Raw genomic sequence first — 19773 nt, forward strand, 5'->3', positions numbered from 1 at the left:
AGTAGCTTTAAATCTTATCTGGTATGAGGACATAAGATCAGTATTCAACAAGTAGTACATGAAACAGGTTTTATAACTTGGGGTGTACCCTAACTTGTTTTAGGTACCCTTTCCTGTATAGTATAGAAACTCATGTTTCACTTTGACTTTGCTTTGAACTGATGACAAGTCTCTTAAAAAATATTTCAAAAGCAGGTGTAACGTGGCAAAGGGAAAGGAATGAAAATATAGACACAGAAAGAAATCAATTAACAAGAACCAATAAATCACTAACATTTACAGCAGTTTACTTTTTACAGACGTAGTCCACACATAGGGGACTGCCACAACCTGTAAGTTAACAAAAATGTTAATGTTAAACCAATTTCTTTTTGGCCTGAAATGACAGACCATTTTAAGCTTTCAGAGTTTTCATTGCTTTTAACAGATGTAAGACACAACAGTTACCTTCATGTAATGTATTTTACTATATGCTATTTTTACAGTTTAAGTTACCAGAATTCACAGTTCAAATCTTTTTTTTTTTCTTTCTTTATTTATTTTAATTTGACTAGAGGTACAGAGTGAGAAAGAGGGAAAGTGAGAAAACAAGCTGCCAGGTCCAGGACTTGAACCGTGGTTGACCATGTGGGAGTCCAGTGCCCTTAACCACCACACCACCTGTCGGGCCCCAGAGTATATCTTTATTCTTCCACCAGTAAAGCTGACTGCTCAGACATCAGGTCCAGTAACATATAATAATTAGTATTTTCCTGGTAAAATTTATGCACTATAATTGTTTTCAGAAAGCACAGAAATGTAAAATATCAAAAGGCAAAGTGATTCTTATTGAGATAAAGGGAAAATTACTTATTCAGTTAAATTAGAAAATAGATTTCAATTCAGGAATTACTCCTTTTGTGACTTGGGCAATGATTTTTTCCATCTTGCTACTCTTCAGATATAGTGCAGAAAAGAAATGGACATCACTGGAAAGATTTCCTCTGATAAAACCAAAACTAAACCAAGTTTCCCTTTAAAAAAAAAAAAAAACCTACTAATTACTTTATTCAGGCGTTTCTCTTCCATTTTTTGCATGCTTTATCACCAAAGTACTCAAACAATCCTAAGTATGGTGCAAAAGGTATTTCCTAGAATTTTAACCTTATGATATCTTTGATAAAAGATGAGGAAAATCTGATTATGATCTTTGGCACTTCACAATAAGCATTAGTGTAGTAAAGCTTTTAACTTCACACACCAAAGAAACTTGTTTTATTTCTGAAACTTATTCGATAGTAGACTAAGTTATAAATAACTAGTAAGGTATAAAACTCACTTTGGGAGTGACTGTTAGGATTGTTGTTGTTCTTACGGTTGTAGTATTAACAGGAACATATTGATCAGAAACTGGAATTGCTGATACTATAGTTTGAATGTGCCCCCTCCAAAATTCAGGTGTTGCCAATATGACGGTATTAAGCAATGAAACCTTTAAAAGGTGATTAGGCCAGGACAGCAGGTGGCATGGTGGTTAACATACTGGACTCCTACATGGCCTACCACAGTGAGTCTTAGGCCCAGAGGCTTGAAAATCACACTAAGAATGTGTGCACGCATGCCCAGAATCCTGAGAAGAGAATGAAGGGATTGTAGTCATCCTCCCGCCAGGGGGTGTGATTTCTCGCTTTCCCTTTCTCTGTCTCTTCAGTAAGCACATACACCATATGGCAAAAACCTTTAAAAAAAAAAAAAAGTGATTAGTTAGAGGGGACTCCTCTCATGAATGAGGTTACATCTACACACAAAAGGGTTTGACAGAGGAGTTGGTTCTCTTTTGTCCTTCCACATTCTGCCATTTGAAAATGCAGTAAGAAAGCCCCCATCAGATCCCGGCACCTTAATATTTGGTTCTAAACTCTAGACCTGGAACAAACTTCTCTTCTTGGGACGACCCCACAGCTTGGTGGTTAAGAGAGGCAGATTCCATGTGGCTGACTGGCAGCTGAAAACATGCTGGATATGGCACGTGCCGTAACCCAGATCTCGGCAGGATGGAGAAGTGAAGAAGGGATTTATGGTGGTGCTTTCTCCTCTCTTGTGAGCAAACACGCTCTCTGGCAGCCAAAAGAAAAATCCTGTTCTCTATAGATTACCCAGTCTCAGAAATGGTGTTATAGTAGCACAGACTAAGACAGCTGACTTAAAATAATTGACTTTCTCATTTAAAAAAAAAAAAAAGTATGGTGAACTCTGTTAACAATACCATTATATAATAAGGTGGTTATGGGTAGAGCCGCAGACCACATTGTATCAATGTTATAATAGAAGAATATTTAAAAATAATTACTACCAAGTATTATACTTCATTTTGGAAACAATTTTTAAATATAATGGAATTCACTGAGCATCTACTATAATATTTCATCTATCATTGTGTTTAAAAATCCTTCTTTGGGAAGAACAGTATCTATGATCTCATCATACAGATGACAAACCCATAGAAACGAATGTAAACCCTAAGTAGCTTCGTTAGGAAGTAAATTCAGGTCTCTGCTTCAACCCTGCACTCTACCAATTCCAATAGTTTTCCCAGGTCAGTCCTCAGAAAGGACCATCCAGGGCGGGGCAGTTATAAGCAGGTATACAAATGGAAGATCCACAACTCAATACATCTGAGATTTAGTAAAAGGAGTAGCTGAAGCCTAACCTGGCAAAGTGGGCAGAAGTGAATATTATCATAACTTAAGAACAGGGGGAACCAGCAGTTAGCATAATGGCTATGTCGCTGGACTCCCATGTAGTCGACCGCGGTTCGCATCCTGGACCCGGTGGCTTAAAACTCACGCCGGGCACGTGTGCGTGCGTGCCCAAGATCCCGAGAAGAGAATGGAGGAGAAGGGATTGTGGCGTGACCATCCCCTCTTGGAGGTGATTTCTCGCTTTCTGTTTCTATGTCTCTCTCTGTCTGGCAAGCGCACACACCCTATAGAGAAAACCTCTCCAAAAAGAAAAAACAAAAAAAAAAAAAAAAAAAAAAAAAAAAAAAGAAAGAAAAAAAGAAAAGAAAAGAACCGGGGCCAATAGGTGGTGTAGTGGTTAAAGTACTGGACTCCCACATGGCCGATCATGGTTCAAGTCCCAGACCTGGCCGTTTGAAAATCACACTGGGAACATGTGCCTGTGTGCCCGAAACCCCAAGATATGAATGGAGAAGGATTGTGGTGTAGCCATCCTCCCTGGGGAGGTGATTTCTCTGTGTGTGTGCGTGTGTGTGTGTGTCCATTGCTGGCAAGCACATGTGCTTTATGGTAAAAATTAAAAAAGAAACAAAAGAACTCTATAGAACAAAACTTCTAACTACTATGGGATTAAAATAGTCAGTAAATTCCTATTTTGGCTCCATTTGGTTCCACCTTTTCCTTCATCAACTGGGGCAACATCAGTGACTTCCCTTAGTTCACTCACTTGCTAAATTTTAAAAATAATTCAAATGGAAAGAGCTCAGGAGGACGTTGATTTATGTACTAGAGAGACAGCATGCTGTCACTAGTGCGGTGTGGAATTCTCCAGTAGTCTCTCACAATGTCATCAGGCACGGATGTCTTTTGCTTCCACTAACTTTTAAAAGAAATCAAAGCTGCCACTCATGATTACTTAGAATGTTCCAGATCCAATCTGGGATTCTATGTTTAAAAATACAAACAGGGACCAGCAGGTGGCATAATGGCTTTGTTGTTGGACTGCCATGTAGCGACACCGCAGTTCGAGTCGGACCTGGTGGCTTAAACTCACACTGGGCGCGTGTGCATGCGTGCCCAAGATCTCAAGAGGAGAACGGAGGAGAAAGGATTGCCCTGTGGCTGAACCCCGGGGTGGGGGGTGATTTCTTACTTTCTGTCTCTCTTTCTGGCAAGTGCACATGCCCAACAACAAAAACAAAACTCAAAAAACAAAACAAAAAAACTCATGCCAGGTGTAGTGCATGTGTACCCAAAATCCTGAGAGAAGAATGGAGAACGAATTGCAGTGTGGCCATCACCCCTGGGGGGTGATTTCTTGCTTTCTGTCTCTGTCTCTCTGGCAAGTGCACACACCTATAACAAAAACATCTCAAAAAAAAAATTACTACAAATATGCCCTAAATCTAACTTGTAACTCTGAAATTTTTCATAAGACTGTAGGCTAAGGGGGCCAGCAGGTGGTGTGGTGGTTGAGGTGCTGCACTTTCACATGGCAGTCCCAGACCTGGCAGCTTAAGCATTATACTGGACATATGTGCATTAGTGCCAAAAACCCTGAGAGGAGAAAGAAGGGGAAGGCCACTTCTCAGTGGCCAGTGATTTCTGGGGAGTGATTTCTCACGTTCCCTCTTTCATCTCTCTCTAGTGAGCATATACACCCTCTGGTAAAAAAACTAAAAAAATAAATAAATAAGACTATGGACTGAGATAAATATTATAGAATTTAAACAAAATTTTTATTTTCTTTCCAAATATTGAATTGTCTATGAAGGCTGGGGGTTCTCCCAGAAGGTAATGCAAACTTGATTTTATATGTTTAGATATATCTTCATTTTTCATTTGAAATTACTTTAGGACTATAGAGTATTTTCAGTATCAATCATCCTCTGATTGATAAACTAGCACCATTTCATTAAGTTTCATTAAATAGTCTAGCTAAATACTCATGAATAAATCACACGTGGTCAAAACAAAAATGTAATAAAAATATTTAGTGGGGAAAAAAGCACATTTTAACTCCCATTTATGGATTTTTAAAAATACAAATAAAATTTTATCAACTTGATATTCAGTTTGTGACTGTGTCAATACATAGCTTTGATTCATTTCCTACAATGATATTGCAGCATCTTCTGAAAAATTAAATGCAACTTTATGCCTTCAATTAGTTATGTCAACAGAGGTAAATATTTAAACAGTACACTCATCCCTGGGTCTCTTAAAAGAAACGGAAAAGTCTTAATGTAAGTTTAAAATTTTAATATTTATAAATTTAAAAAATTTTACACGTGCTGAATGGTAGCAGTGCTAACATTCTGTGACCATTAAACCACAAACTCACTGCATAGAGCTTCTTTCTTTGTACAGAGAGAATCAAATCACGATACCAATATTTGCAATTTGTTATAGTTTTATGTGGTAAAAGACACCACGCCAGGAAGCCTGGGCTCAGGACACAACTGAGGTCAGATCCCAGTAGGTACAGAGTGCAGATGCGGTATTTAATTTCAGGCTAGGAAAATCAGCTGTTAGTACATATCTGACAGCTCCTAGTAGCTAAGAGGCCTAAGAATGCAGACTGAAAACGTGGAAACGAAACCTCCCCTCCACTGGGAATAGGTGAAGAGCAAACACAGTGGGTGAGGAGGTCAAGATGACTCGCATGGGCAAGCCTCATGGGTGTTATGTGCAAGCCACACTCCCCAACCTGTAGTACAAAATCACCCTAAACACAGGTCTAGAATCTTCTAGCCTTTACAAAGACTTCTGCATACAGAACTAGAGGCCAGAAACAGATTTCTTCTTTCATCCTCTTTAAAATAGAATGGTATCATTAAGCCTTTTATCTTTACTTTTACCAAATATACTCTTTGGCTAAATATGACATGATTTATATTCAATCAGGCATATTTCATATTTCTTATATTTAAATTAAAAATATATTTAAAGTTCACCTTGAACCATGGCACTTCAGATCAATGAGTTTAGTAATATGCCTGATGTGGACATTTTTTTATTTTAGAAAATCAATTTTAAAAGAATTTTAAATGCAGTGTTTCAGAACATAATATATTAATTCAGAGAATATCCACTTACATTTAAAAATGATGTAAAACATTGTTATATCTCAAATCAGCTATGTTGTTTTATGGAAAAATTTACATAAAATGATGTTTAAATTTCATATCCAAATCAGTTCTTTTCCTCTGGTTTAAAAAAAAAAATAAACAAAAACAAAAACAAACCCTAGGAAGTACTGAGGTTCCCGTGACTTAAAAAGTTAATATTTTATTTAGGAACCAAAATGACAATTACCCGTCAGAGACAGCTAACCTAGTGAAGTCTAATGACAATCACCTCTAATAACAGAGGTGAAGAACAGAATGCAAAATTGTAACAGAGAAAAATAGTATTTCCAGGGTTCAAGTGACACTGTGTTCTAGGAGAATCAAACTTGAAATCCTTGAAACCGATGCTAGTTCCCTTTAATACTTGAGGGGTTCATAGAAGTATTAACAGCAATGGAGAACATGATGATATTAGAAGTATAAAGATGACAGTTTTGGGAACAGAGAAAGTTCAATCGAATGCAGTAAAGAGAGACTTAAATAATGTCGACGGAGGGAATTATACAGACAACTAGGTTTTGAAATGAAAACTGGAAAAATAGTAGTAACCATCTTATTTGAACAAAGTAATGTAATATAATTAAATACATAGTTTACAATGAAATAAGGCTGAATTCTTAAAATTAGTTTGAAACAAAACTTGCAAAGTTTGTTTACATACAACATCACACTTTATACCAGACAAAAACTCAATGCAGTGATGTTAACATGCCACTATTTTCCAACAGATTAAGAGACAGCCAGGTAGAAAGATCCAAAAAACTGTTGGAAAAGACACTGTCAAATATTGCCAAGTAGTTTAGCCACACAGGCAACCACCAATCCAGCACAAGAACCATAAAAGCAAACCCACCCTTTTCAAAGGGTGACAAGAACAGAGTTACAGGCGCTGTTACAGTAATACCAATTATGAAAAGTACAAAGCCCTTAAGTGATTGTGTGTTGGGAAACAAACTGTTCCAGAAGATTGAAATGAGAAATAAACTGAACAAAAGATGTATGGAAAACTACACATTAAAGAATACTATATGAACAACAAAAACGTTCTAAGATAAAAAAAATCTAAAACCAAACAATTGACAAGTTCCCTTTAACATACTTAATAAAGGGCACAAATAATGTTTTTGTTAAAAAAAAAAAACAAAAAAAAACTTCTGACAACAGTCAATTTTAACAGGGAAAATCAATTTACTAGAATTAGCCAGTGTTCTTGATATCACTGGGCCAAGAGCATTAAAACAAAACAAAAAAACCCACATCTGTGACAACAGAAAAACTAACCTAAAAAGCTAATAAACACAGCTAAAGACAAAACTGGACAAAATAAAACAAAAGACCAAAAAAAAAAAAAAAAAAGACTCAAAATAAACAAATACCCATGCAGGCAAGTGTATACACAAACCCCTGAAAAGAGGAGTCCAGCCATTGCAATTAAGTGGCATCCCCTGACCTAAAAGTTGGTGGTGGCTTTTCCCCTTCCCAGTTTGCCACTAATCAATATTCTGGTGTTCTCTTAAGTAGTATTTGGTCCAATATGAAGTAAATCTTGTTTTTATTAAAACTGGTCTAATGAAATTGCAGTATCATAATAGGACCTGGGCAAATTTAGCAAATACATTTCTGCCTGGATAAACATTAAATAGATGCCTTTTTACTTACCAAGGCATTCCTTTCCTATTCACTTTGTTTTTAATAATAACTTGATTATAATTCTGTCATGGCCACTGAAACTATGCAGTTAGTTGCATGTCCCAGTGCCCTTTGGTAAAGGGACTGTACTTACCACACAGATACCTACTACTTCACAATTACTGACAGAGCTTGAGGGAGCTGGGAACACACCAAGAACAATGCAAAACAGAGTGAGAATTGCTGCAGATCACTTCAAGCTCTTTAAGGAAATAACTCTAAAAATAAATGCGTCATTCAGAGTACTTTTGAAATAATTTTTTTAAAATGTGTCTTTCATGAAGGGTGAGACTCGTTTTTTTCCTAGCAGTCTTTCAAGATGCTTTCCTTCCACCTTAACTATTACTCAAAGGTGATCAAATTAAGAGAAACAGTCCTCAAAAACTGGCCTTGGGCCTTGCATTCACTCATATCTAACATCACATGCACTGGTTGGATGTAATTTAGATGCTCCGATTTTGTTAACTCCGTTAGTGGCAAAGAGTTACACAAAGTTTCGCACAGCTTCACATGGGAAAATGTATATGCTATATGCAGTTCAGATACAGAAAGTGTATTTGTTGGTGGTTTTGCAGATGGGTGTGGACAAGACACAGCAGAAGGACAAAGCCTGATCTTCAAAGCAGAGCTTCAGAGTGCACCCGTGCAGGCCCTCTGCCTATCCTCCCGGAATTGCTGAGTCGAGTTTCATACGCCTGCAGTTTATACCCAGCTTCCACTTCCATACCTGAAACTGGCATAAGGAATTAAGGGGAACATGGCAGCAGTATAAAAATCCTGATTAGAAAGGTTACACTGAAGAATTAAAAACAAACTTTTTAATCTTTGAAATAAAATTTACGTGGCTCCTATGATAAGAGGATAACACCCTCTTTGAGCATAATTATTGCCCCTTGTGCCCCTATGTGCAACAGTCTGTGTGAATCAGTTATTCACATCCTTTAAAACAGTTATTGCTCAAGCAAGCCATTCAGAGTAGACATGGGCTATGTGGCTGGATAGAAGCACACTCAAGAAGTCAGACTACACAGGAACAAGCCCTTCCTTTTACTCACAGACCTACATAAATACAGCATTAAAAGGGGCAACAGGTTCATAGCAGCTAACACCCTAAACCAACTCTGAAGCATCAAGACTTGATTTCTCACTAGAACAAATCTGCTCCTTTTTTGTATTTTCCTCTTAAAATTAAGGCAATGAAATGGCTACAGTTCCTAAAGTTCTTTTTTATGGAACAAAAAATATACACATATTCTCCTCCTCAAGTTCAGGCATCAGAGTATGATTAGAGACCTGTATTACACAAACCCGCAACATCAGGTCAATGTTTGACAGAAAGAGAAAGGGGGAGAGACAGAACTGAAAAGAAGCCAACAAACACCTGGTGATGTTTCTTCTTGATGAATTATAAAGCCAATCATGGGAGGGGGGGGGCAGAAAGCACAGAACCTCTTAAGAGCTTTTAATGTCTTTTGCACTGATTCAAAATTTGGAGGGTAATAGAGGGGGGAGGAGCTTATTAAAAGGGAAGACTTCAGGGTCTAACAACCAGAAATTCTGACTCTGAAGGTCTATGGCTGGGCCTAAGAATCTATCTTTCAACCAGCTCCTCAGGTGGTGCAGGTGATCTATGGACAACACTTTGAGAAATATTGTCTAGATATATCCACCTAATAATAACAAAAACACTAAGCTTTGGCTAGCCACATGTGTTCTGATAAAAGGGGACAAGGCACTGAATATGTACTTTGCGGTGCCCATATCTGTTTGCACATATATGGAATTTCATTTTGAAAATTTTAAACCACCATTCAAAATCTAGAAGACATATATATGACAGATTGTGGCTAATCCCTAACAGCAGAAGCTGATTCAAAGTTGCCCTCTCCTGTTTCACCACATTACATATCAAAGTTTCAGGCTCTCCAAAATCCAAGATGGTCAAATGAACCGAGGAACAGGACAAGACTCAAGTCAACTTTCAGCAATTCAGTGCACTTTGCAGAGAGGATCTAAATTCAGCATAAAGTTTTGTTGTTTATTTTACACAAAGGAGACCACCAACATTTGCCATAAATTCTTCTAAACTCTTTAGGAAGGCCATCTTCTGCTTCCGATCCAGCGCAGGAGGAGTGCTGCTTGCAGTGAGCTTGTTGAAGGCATCTGCTAATCTCTGGTAAATAACTGGGTCTTGTTGACTTGACAGTAACGTTTCGACCAGTTCTGAATACTCGGCCTGTTGAAGAGATAAGGTGTACAAAGAATATATCTTCCTCAGGGTATCACACAAATAGATCGTAATTAGTTCCTGGATGTGGTGGGCTGAAAGACAGAGGCTGACAACTTTTCGGGGTTTTTGAGAGATTTTTGTTACAGGGTGCATGTGCTCACCGGAGAGACAGAAAGCAAGAAATCACCCCCCAGGGGGGATGATGGCCACGCCGCAATCCCTTCTCCTCCATTCTCCCCTCAAGATCTTGTGCATGCAGGCACATGTGCCCAGTGTGAGGTTTAAGCCACCAGGTCCAGGGCTCGAACCGCAGTTGACTACATGGGAGTCCAGCGACGTAACCGTTACACTAACATCTGCTGGTCCCCTGACAACCCTTTTTAATCATTAACATTTATTAAATGTTTGCTCTAGGTACTATTCGAACTTTTATATGAATTAATTAATTTAATACTTCTGACAGTGCTAGGAGATAGGCACTGACTATATTCCCTTTTTACAGATGAAGGTTTTGACATACAGTGGATAAAGTAACATATACAAGAACACCCTGGCTTCAAGCAAGAATCCAGGCAGTTGGCTCAGGACCCACGCGATTACCAACATTGTTGTGTTGCCTCGTCTCTGTTTTCAAACATGGTATTCATATTTATTTTACATTTTAAACATATGATTTTCAATAATATCTCAGAGACATACAGAGACATTGTCGACCCAACTCTGAGGATAGCAGATGCACTCAAGGACAGGCAGGAGCTGTCTGGAAGGAGGGGTGTTGTGGGAGGAACGTATTTCAAGTACTTTCTCACCATGGAGGCGGAGCACTCTGAAAGCTCCATGCCAGCACTGTGTACCCAGCAGCACTGGAGAGAGGGCAGGAAAGGGGCTTATATAAATACCGGAATATGGGGGTGGAGCTTTCTATTTTTTATACCCTCTGTCAAAAAGCCTTTCACAGGGGAATAGGAGCCGGTGTGGGCTTAAGGAAAACTCAATTAGATCAGAGATAAACTCTCTTGGAATAAGCTGATTTGCCATTAATTTTCATTAGGTTTGTGAAATATGATGGGCCAAAGTGGTGAAACTGAACATTAATTAGGTTTGGAAAAAAAGAGTGAGACACAGTATCCTAACCACCTAACCACCTCCTACTCACAAGCACAGAGCCTGGGTAGCTACTCTAATTATCCTATCCAAGGGAGTGCTCACCAAAGACTTGCATAATCTCACATAATTTCCTTACTCACAAAAAATGGATATGGCTTTGAGACTGGGCCAGCAGGGTTCACATTAGTCAACTCCAAGTCCTGCTTTCTCTTCTACAGTGTGTAAATATTTTAAGAACAGAAACTAGAAAGGACGGAGAAAAAGGCAATCAGAGTGTAATGGCTTATACATACGTGGGGACAAGAAAACTACTTCCTAGCAAGCAGCAAGAAAGTCAAATGACAGAGAAAGACCACAGAGCAGAGAATGGGCGCCATTTATTAAAAGTGCCTGCTAGAGCACAGAACAAGAAATGCAGGCCCAGAGCACCTTCACTGGGGCACAGATGTAACAGGAAGTCTACAGCAATGGGCTCTTTCATAACGTAAGATTTCCTCCAAACCCTGTATGTTTGTTTGCTTTTATTAATAGTCAGAGGGCAGGCCTGTTAGCCACAGAAAGAGAGAGAAAGAGAGAGAGGAAAGGAGCACCCTTCGATTGGCTGTGGTCATGCCGCCATCTCCTCTCTTTCATTTCTCTATCCTGTGGGGACCTTGGGCATACAAACATGGATGCCTAATATGTTCCCCCAGGTCACCAGGGCCAGGATTTGAACCACAGTTGACCACGTGGGCTTCGGCTCCCATAACCACGAGGCTAAGGGGCCAAACTAAATCCAATCTTTTTTTTAAAAAGTCACCTTTTTTTACCAGTCATTTGGCCAGGCTGGGATGTGTACATGTATACAGGAGAGGGAAATGGGAAACTGAGGTAGCAAATGATCCGATATGGTCCTTCTCGGACACCTGATGGGCACTTCCTCTATCAGAACAGGGAAGGGAGACAGGTGAGCTAGCACGCTGCTTCTGTTACACTGACACACATTAGTCACGCTTCAGAGCCTTTCAAGGATCAACCAAAACAAAATGAGACATTATAGTGAATCCCATGAAGTAATATAAAATGATATTCTGCTCTACACGCTTTCTAAAGGCAGACTTTTCCTGGTCTCCAGTCTCATTTTATCCTGTTTACTGTACAAGTCTGGGAGTTCCTCAAGGACAGAAACCATGTACTTACTCATTACTCAGTGGTGTTTGTATTCCTAGCATACTTGCTTAAGGATGAGCTTTGGTATGGTAACCATAACAAAGAATGGATGATACCAGTGGAGAAGGGAAAACGAATGCTTTAAACTGACAAGCAGCTTGTCAAATAATTATGAAATAAACAATGGCCAGTATGGAAGCTGAGACACACAGCTTTGCTGAAATGGGGAGAGGTTTTTTTGTTTGTTTTGTTTTGTTATAGGGTGCATGCGCTCGCCAGAAAGACAGAGAGAGACAGAGAGACAGAATGCAAGAAATCACCCTCTCCCCAAGGGGGATGGCCACACCGCAATCTCGTCTCCTCCATTCTCCTCTCAGGATCTTGGGCATGCACGCACATGTGCCTGGCGTGACTTTAAGCCACAAGGTCTGGGACTCGCACCACGGTTGACTACGTGGGAGTCCAGCGACATATCCATTACGCTAACTGCTGGTCCCAAGCTTTGCTGAAATGGGACTGAAGCACTGAGTAACTGACCCTGAAAGAACTGGGTACTATTGATCCACCATCAACAATCCCTCTGCAAAACAGAACAGAAGTCCCCTCAGGGGAGGCATGTTCAGTACCTGGTGCAAACACACCAACGTGTAGAAAGCTTCGCCGGCTGCAGTGGTCATCTCTGTGTTGTGCTTTTGCAAAACCAGCATGTCAAACACCAGCTGAAATTACATAATAGGATTTCTAAATAAAAATACAAGAAGATCACATAATGCTCTAACCCTTCCCAAGTTCAGAACAAAGGACAGCAGTTCTTCTTTCAAATTAATAAGAAAACTGAACAGTTCTTTAAAAATCTAAGGATAATTTATAGATGTTACTACTTGTGGTACCTAAATAATCAAATTATGGAATTCCTCATTTATCACATCAATTTTCAAGAATACAAAATAAAAGTGGAAGAGGATAATACGTTGATTGCCAGAAAAAGAGTGAAAAGAAAATTAATTATTTATTCCCCTATGAAAGAATGTAAGCATTCCCTCATTTGAAAGGAGAATTACATGCACTTATTCAAGTAGACAGTTTTTAGACCTCCCACCTCTTACCTTAAGAAAGTGCCGTGTTGCTAGAAAGAGCGGTGAATCTGTCTCCCGCGCCTTCGCACACTGCTCAGCTAGCGGCGTCAAGGCCTCCAGGCAAAGCTGGCAAACCTCCGAACTCATTCTGATCACGAAGGTCAAAGAACAAACTGGATTGGATATACTCAGCTTATTAAAATGAGCAATGGATCAAATGGATGACCACTTTTAGAAATGGACACAGAGGGAACCAGCAGTTAGTGTAATGGTTATGTCGCTGGACTCCCACGTAGTCGACTGTGGTTCGCGTCCCGGACCCGGTGGCTTAAAATTCACGCCGGGTGCATGTGCGTGCATGCCCAAGATCCCGAGGGGAGAATGGAGGAGAAGCGATTGCGGTGTGACCATCCTCTCTTGGGGGTGATTTCTCGCTTTCTGTCTCTATTTCTCTCTCTCTCTCTGTCTGGCGAGCGCACGTGCCCTATAGTGAAAACCTCTCCAAAAAAAAAAAGAGAGATGGACACAGATACACGAGTGGATTACTGCGTAGTACATCTTTACTGATTTATGTAAAGAAACAATTTTCAGTATTATTTTTTTTTTTGGAGAGGTTTTTTTCCACTATAGGGCGCGTGTGCTCCCCAGACAGAGTGAGACAGAGAGACAGAAAACGAGAAATCACCCCCCCAGGGGGGATAGTCACGCCACAATCCCTTCTCCTCCATTCTCCTCTCGGGATCTTGGACACGCACGCACACGTGCCCGGCGTGAGTTTTAAGCCACCAGGTCCAGGATGCAAACCGCGGTCGACTACGTGGGAGTCCAACGACATAGCCATTACGCTAACTGCTGGTTCCCAATTTTCAGTATTTTTCAAATGACCTGTAGGAGTTTGGGTTTAAGACAGGTGACTTCTAGCTTCTATGCTTATGATGTACACAACTAAAGGAAACCTTAAGAACAGAGACCTCAACAACAGTATATTACTAATTGGGGTCCTAATGAAACAGTGACTGTGGGACCCAGGGTCAAATGTTTTAAGGATCTGAGAAAGAAGGACAGGATAAGGCAAATTAACAAAACAAATACCGAATTACGACAGATATAATGCTAACAGCTTTTTGAAGAAATAAAACTCACCAGAAAAGAAATGAAAAATATAAGTTAATAAAACTTTTAAGTAAGATCTTTTCTCCCAGGTGACAAGTAACAATGACGTTCATTTAAAGGATATGATGTCATTCCTAGTTCTAGAGAGTACATCAGACTTTTAAACAGATCCTCAGGAAGCTGCGGTATTTTTTCTGGAAAAATCTCGCAGATAAATGTGATTAATTTGTAGTACTGATTACAGAGAGTTGGAAACTGAAAAAGAAATATATTAAATATTTAAGTTCCCAATAGTATCTCATTTTCATTTTCATTAATGCAATAAAATTAAGTAACTGATAAACTTCTAAGCAGAATGATTTCTTTAAAACATGTACAAGATGGGCCAGCAGGTGACGTAGCAGTTAAGGCGATAGACTCCACATGGCGGATCATGGTTTGAGTCCCAGACCCAGCAGCTTGAAACTCATGCTGGGGGCATGTGCATGCGTGCCCAGAATCCCCGAAGTAGAATAGACAAGAAGGGATTGCAGTGTGGCCATCCTCCCAGAAGGGTGATTTCCCGCTTTTTATCTTTTTGTCTCTCTCTCTCTGTCTCTCTGGCAGGCTCACATGCCCTATAGCAAAAACCTCTCAAAAAAGTACAAGATATAGAAAACATGAAGACTTTAAATGTGAAAAAATTACAATACGGGGTCAGCAGGTGGCATGGCATTTAAGATGCTAGACTCCCACATGGCCAACTGTATTTCGATTCCCAGACCTGTCAGCTTTCTTTCTCACTTTTTCTTTCCCTCTCTCTCTCGCTCTCTGTTTTCTCTCTCTAGTGAGCATATGTGCACTATCAAAAATAATAATAAATAAAATTAAATAAGTAATTCTCTAAAAAAGTTACAATAAAAGCAATATTTTAGTAATGACTATGAAAGGAAGTAATACCCGGAGAAACAATTATCTCCTGGATAATTTATAAATACTACAGTCAATTCTAGATATTGTAATGTTACTCTGAAAAAGTGAACAAGGCAGCAAATATAAAATTGTTAAATGGCTTGAGAATAAAACCCTCTTATAAATGTTTAATTTCCATTCAAGCATGCTGGAAAAAATTTTGGTATATATATACACACGCGCGCGCGCGCGCACACACACACACACACACACATATATATATATAGAGAGAAAGTATACATCATGATGGGGAATTTATGTAAATGTTAAATTAATCTGAATAATGAAAAGAAAAAACTATGTACATGTGCAAAAATGATTTTCTAATTGGGCAATCCTAGACAACGTAAAAATAAATAATCTAGTTTAGTCGCACTAAGGAAATACACATGTTAAGTGTTCAGTGATTTATTTGCTCAAACAAACAAATCCTAAAAAAAATAAGGGCTAGCCCAAGGCATGGTGGTTGAAGCAGCTGTATCCCACATAGCCAACTGCATGGTTCAAGTTCCAGACCTGGTAGCTTGAAAAACATGCTAGGCACCCCCAAAATCCTGAAAGAAGAAATGGAGAAGGGATTGCTGTGTGATGGTGCCCCATGAAGAGTGTTCTCTCACGTTCTTTCTGCCCCCCCACCCCCCGTAAGTGCACGCATACATAAGCAAATTTTAAACAAATAAATAAATAGAGCAAATCAATATAGAGAGCTGACTAAACTCTTCATCTTACTAGCTGTTGCATGAATTCTAGGCTCATGGGACTTACTGGCATTTCCAATACTGAGAGACATTTCTCTAGGAGGAAGCATATGATTAGATCCTGCTATGGTAGAAATATAACAATAGTCTTATTCTTTCACTCACTTTCCAAATGCTTCTCAATCTCTATTCTCTTCCTTCCTGCTATCTCTCTCTGCCTCCTACTCTGCATTTCACATAGTGCAGACAGACACACACACACACACACACACACACACACACATCTCTTCCTATGTCCTTGTCCTCACTCATCCTCCATGACGACTTATGACAAGGGACCTTCCCTCCCCTACGGTCCTTATAGGAATCTAAAGAAAAATGCAGCCTTACCACCATCACCCTCTCAATAATGACTGATGCAACCAAAGTACAATGCAGTCAAAATGTAAAAAAAAAAAAAAAAATTAAGGTTTTTGCCATAGGGTACTCATGTTTCCCAGAGAGAGAACAGGCAGTAAAAGTAAGAAATCATCCCAGGGGGAAGGCCATGCCACAATCCCTTCTCCATTTTTCTCCTGAGATTTTGCATATGTGCCCGGCATGATGTTTAAGCCACTGTATTAGCTTTGTCTATGTGAAATGGCTTAGAAAATTGCCTTTCTTTGCTTGATCCCTCAACCTGTGAATGATGTTCAAAAGTATTAGAGGAAAACCTAAACATTTAACTATATTCCTTTAATGACTAATGATTAAAGAATAAAAACTGCTAACAGAACTCAGTTTTTTAAAAGGCAGATTTTTTCTGTACCACTCCCTGACAAAATGAGCCACGTATACCCAAGCAGGGAGGGCTCTGGGACAGGAACGGAAGACTAAGTGAGCTCCTGGTGACTGAGAAGCATACATAAGTAACCCTAACAGGAATGCAAAAATGTGACTTCAATGTATATTTAATTCCTCAGTTACATCAGAGACTGAGACATATTCTTGTCTAAAATATCTTTGATGTTGAGCATACAGTTTTTTAAAAAATAATTTATTATTATTATTTATTTAATTTTATTTATTCATTCATTTATTTTAATTTGACCAGAGAGAGACACAGAGAGAGAGAGGGAAAGGGAGAAAGGAAGCCGCCAGGTCTAGGACTCGAACCGTGTTCAGCCACGTGGGAGTGTCCAGCACCTTAACCACTACAACACCTGCCGGTCCCAGAGCATACAGTTTCAATGTTCAGAATCACTTTCTTCAGTTACCTTCAAAAGATCTTGCGACATCAAGGGCAGAATCAGGTTTACTCCATATAAAACGACATCGGCTGCTGATACGGATCTATTTGCTGCTTGACCTGGCTCATGTCCTCTAAACACCTCATCTATGAAGATAAAAGTAATGCAGTCTTAGAGTTGTTACATCAATAAATCTCCAATGTTTGTAAATTACCCTTATGAAAATAAATTCAAGCCTTAAAGCTTAAGTAAACCTCTTAAGAAATGTGGTAACTCTAGTTATGTGTCACCTTTTTGTATTTTATTCCTTGGAGGATCTGAGTACTCAATGCAGTAGTATTGGGGATGTGGAGATGGGAGACAGTCTACAAATAAAAGTAAGGCATGGCTTAACATCTGTGTGTGTGTGTGTGTGTGTGTGTGTGTGTGTGTGTGTGTATTTAATGAGAAAGACAGAGGGAAAGGGAGAATGACTGTCTCCATGTCACAATCCTCCTGCCCCGACCTCCCATTTAGCTAGGATTACAGACATGCCTGGCCCCAGCAGAATGAAAGGACTAAGTAAATGAACTGGAAAATCCATATACAACATTTAACATAACTTTGAATCCAGTGAAAGAACAGCTCATTTCCATTATCTACAGAAATGATCACTGCCTCACGATTTAGAAGAGCAAAATGTTAAATGTTCCAGATGTCCAGTATTAAAAAAAGGTTAAATTCCAAAATGTAGAATACCACAAAATTTAATGTCATGAAAAAGTGTAATAAGAAAAAGTTAACACTTATCAAAAAAGGCAGGATATTCATTGTATTTTGAGCATGATCACTAGAAAAGAAATTGTACGAATATAACCGAAAGAAGAAACTGTCAAAAATGAATGTATAGTTGAATCTAAATGGTTTCAATAAGAATAGGTGATTTTTGTCTCTATACTTTACATTTATTTTAGTAAAAGCATACTTCTAACAAGAAAAAACAAAGAGAGACTAAAACATGGAGTAAGAGGATATGCCAACTTAAAAAACCACTTTTTCCATCCTTATTCTGACCTTTCTCTGAGAGTCTCAATTCTGGCTGGAAGAAACCCATTTTCCAAGGAAGAGCCAACAAATGCTCTCTGAATGTCTGACTGAGGAACCTGAAGCCATCCGAGGAAGCCTGCCTGGGGGCAGTGGGAGGCTGGTCCTAGAGTTTGTTCTCCAGCTCCAGAACCCGCAGGGGCTGCAAGGGCTGAGTCACCGTGGGCTTTGTAGGACACAGATCTCTATCAAGACTATGGCTCGGAGGACCACATGACAGAACAATGCCAGGTGCCCATTTCTAATTATGCTTTCATTATCTCATGTAATAGATTTGTTTTAATTTACAATATTTTAAAAATCTTTAAAAAATGATTTTTTGCTATAGGGTACATGTGCTTGCCAGAGAGAAAGAGAGAAAATGAGAAATCAACCCCTCAGGAGGATGGTCACGCCACATCCCCTTCTCCCCCATTATCCTCTTGGGATTTGGGACATGGACACACACACACCTGGTGTGAGTTTTAAGCCACCAGGTCTGGGACTCGAACTGTGATCGACTACATAGGAATCCAGTGACGTAGCCATTATGCCATCTACCGGTCCATAAAATATCTACCTTTATCTCAGCTATTATCCTTATTTTTAAAATAATAAGATATTATCTTCCTTTTTACACTACTTATTTTATAAGCAAATGTTGTCTTTTTTTTTTTTTTCTTTTCCTTTTTATTTTTAGAGGTTTTTGCTATAGGGCGCGTGCGCTCACCAGAGAGACAGAGCAACAGAAAGCAAGAAATCACCCCTCAGGGAGGATGGCCACGCCGCAATCCCTTCTCCTCCATTCTCCTCTCAGGATCTTGGGCACGCACGCACATGTGCCCGGAGTGAGATTAAGCCATCGGGTCCGGGACTCGAACTGCAGTCGACTACATGGGAGTCCAGTGACATAGCCATTACGTTAACTGCTGGTCCCGCAAATGTTGTCTTTTTAACATTGTTTTTGATGTTTTCATTTTTGTTTGTTCTGAATTTCAACTCTGCACCCTTATTTATGGTCCTAACTTTGTTCTATCCTGAGTGTTTCAGTATCAATACCTTTTCTTATACCATGATGTTAATCTTTTTCTGCTTTTAGTTTGAAAATCTCCCCTTCAATTGCTTAGTTTATTGTTTACTCTACAACTTGTTCTCAGAATGGCAGACAGGAGCACCTGCAGCTACACCATAAACCTGGGAGACCGAGAGGGCTTTTTCCTTCCAAATCCCTGTAATAGGTTTCCCATCTCTTTCAAGTAAGTTCTCCAGAATATATTAACCTTATTAACCCTGGAAAATCAAAAACCTTTACACAATATTAACACCTTTCCCTTTAGTGGTGGCATTAAGTGCTCTCAGATCTAGGACAAGGTAGGAAGCGGAGAAGACTGTTGGACTAACTTGCCAGAGCTCCCCATGCTATCTCTACATGTTTACTCCCATCATAACCCTTCCCTTTTTTTTTTTTTTTTTTTGGAGAGGTTTTAGCTATAGGGCGCATGTGCTCGCCAGAAAGACAGAGAGAGACAGAGAGACAGAAAGCAAGAAATCACCTCCCGGGGGGGATGGTCACGCCGCAATCCCTTCTCCTCCATTCTCCTCTCGGGATCTTGGACAC

The 19773-nt window shown here is 39.4% G+C and overlaps 1 protein-coding gene across 5 annotated transcripts in view; it reads right to left on the reverse strand.

The window, feature by feature from the left end:
- Positions 1-9553: 9553 nt before the first annotated feature.
- Positions 9554-19773, reverse strand: part of XPO4 (exportin 4) — a 128801-nt gene continuing 118581 nt past the window's right edge. For all 5 annotated transcript variants that reach the window (XM_006159508.2, XM_006159509.3, XM_006159510.3 and 2 more), the window contains 5 exons: positions 17121-17239; positions 14340-14470; positions 13133-13250; positions 12653-12745; positions 9554-9776 (listed from right to left, as the gene is read on the reverse strand). In XM_006159508.2, coding sequence (XP_006159570.1) covers positions 9579-9776; positions 12653-12745; positions 13133-13250; positions 14340-14470; positions 17121-17239 — 659 coding nt within the window. In that variant the 3' untranslated portion in view covers positions 9554-9578. The remainder of the gene's footprint in view (positions 9777-12652; positions 12746-13132; positions 13251-14339; positions 14471-17120; positions 17240-19773) is intronic.

The sequence above is a fragment of the Tupaia chinensis genome, unplaced genomic scaffold, assembly GCF_000334495.1.
Source record: "Tupaia chinensis unplaced genomic scaffold, TupChi_1.0 Scaffold000634_1, whole genome shotgun sequence".
Classification (NCBI taxonomy): Eukaryota; Metazoa; Chordata; class Mammalia; order Scandentia; family Tupaiidae; genus Tupaia; species Tupaia belangeri.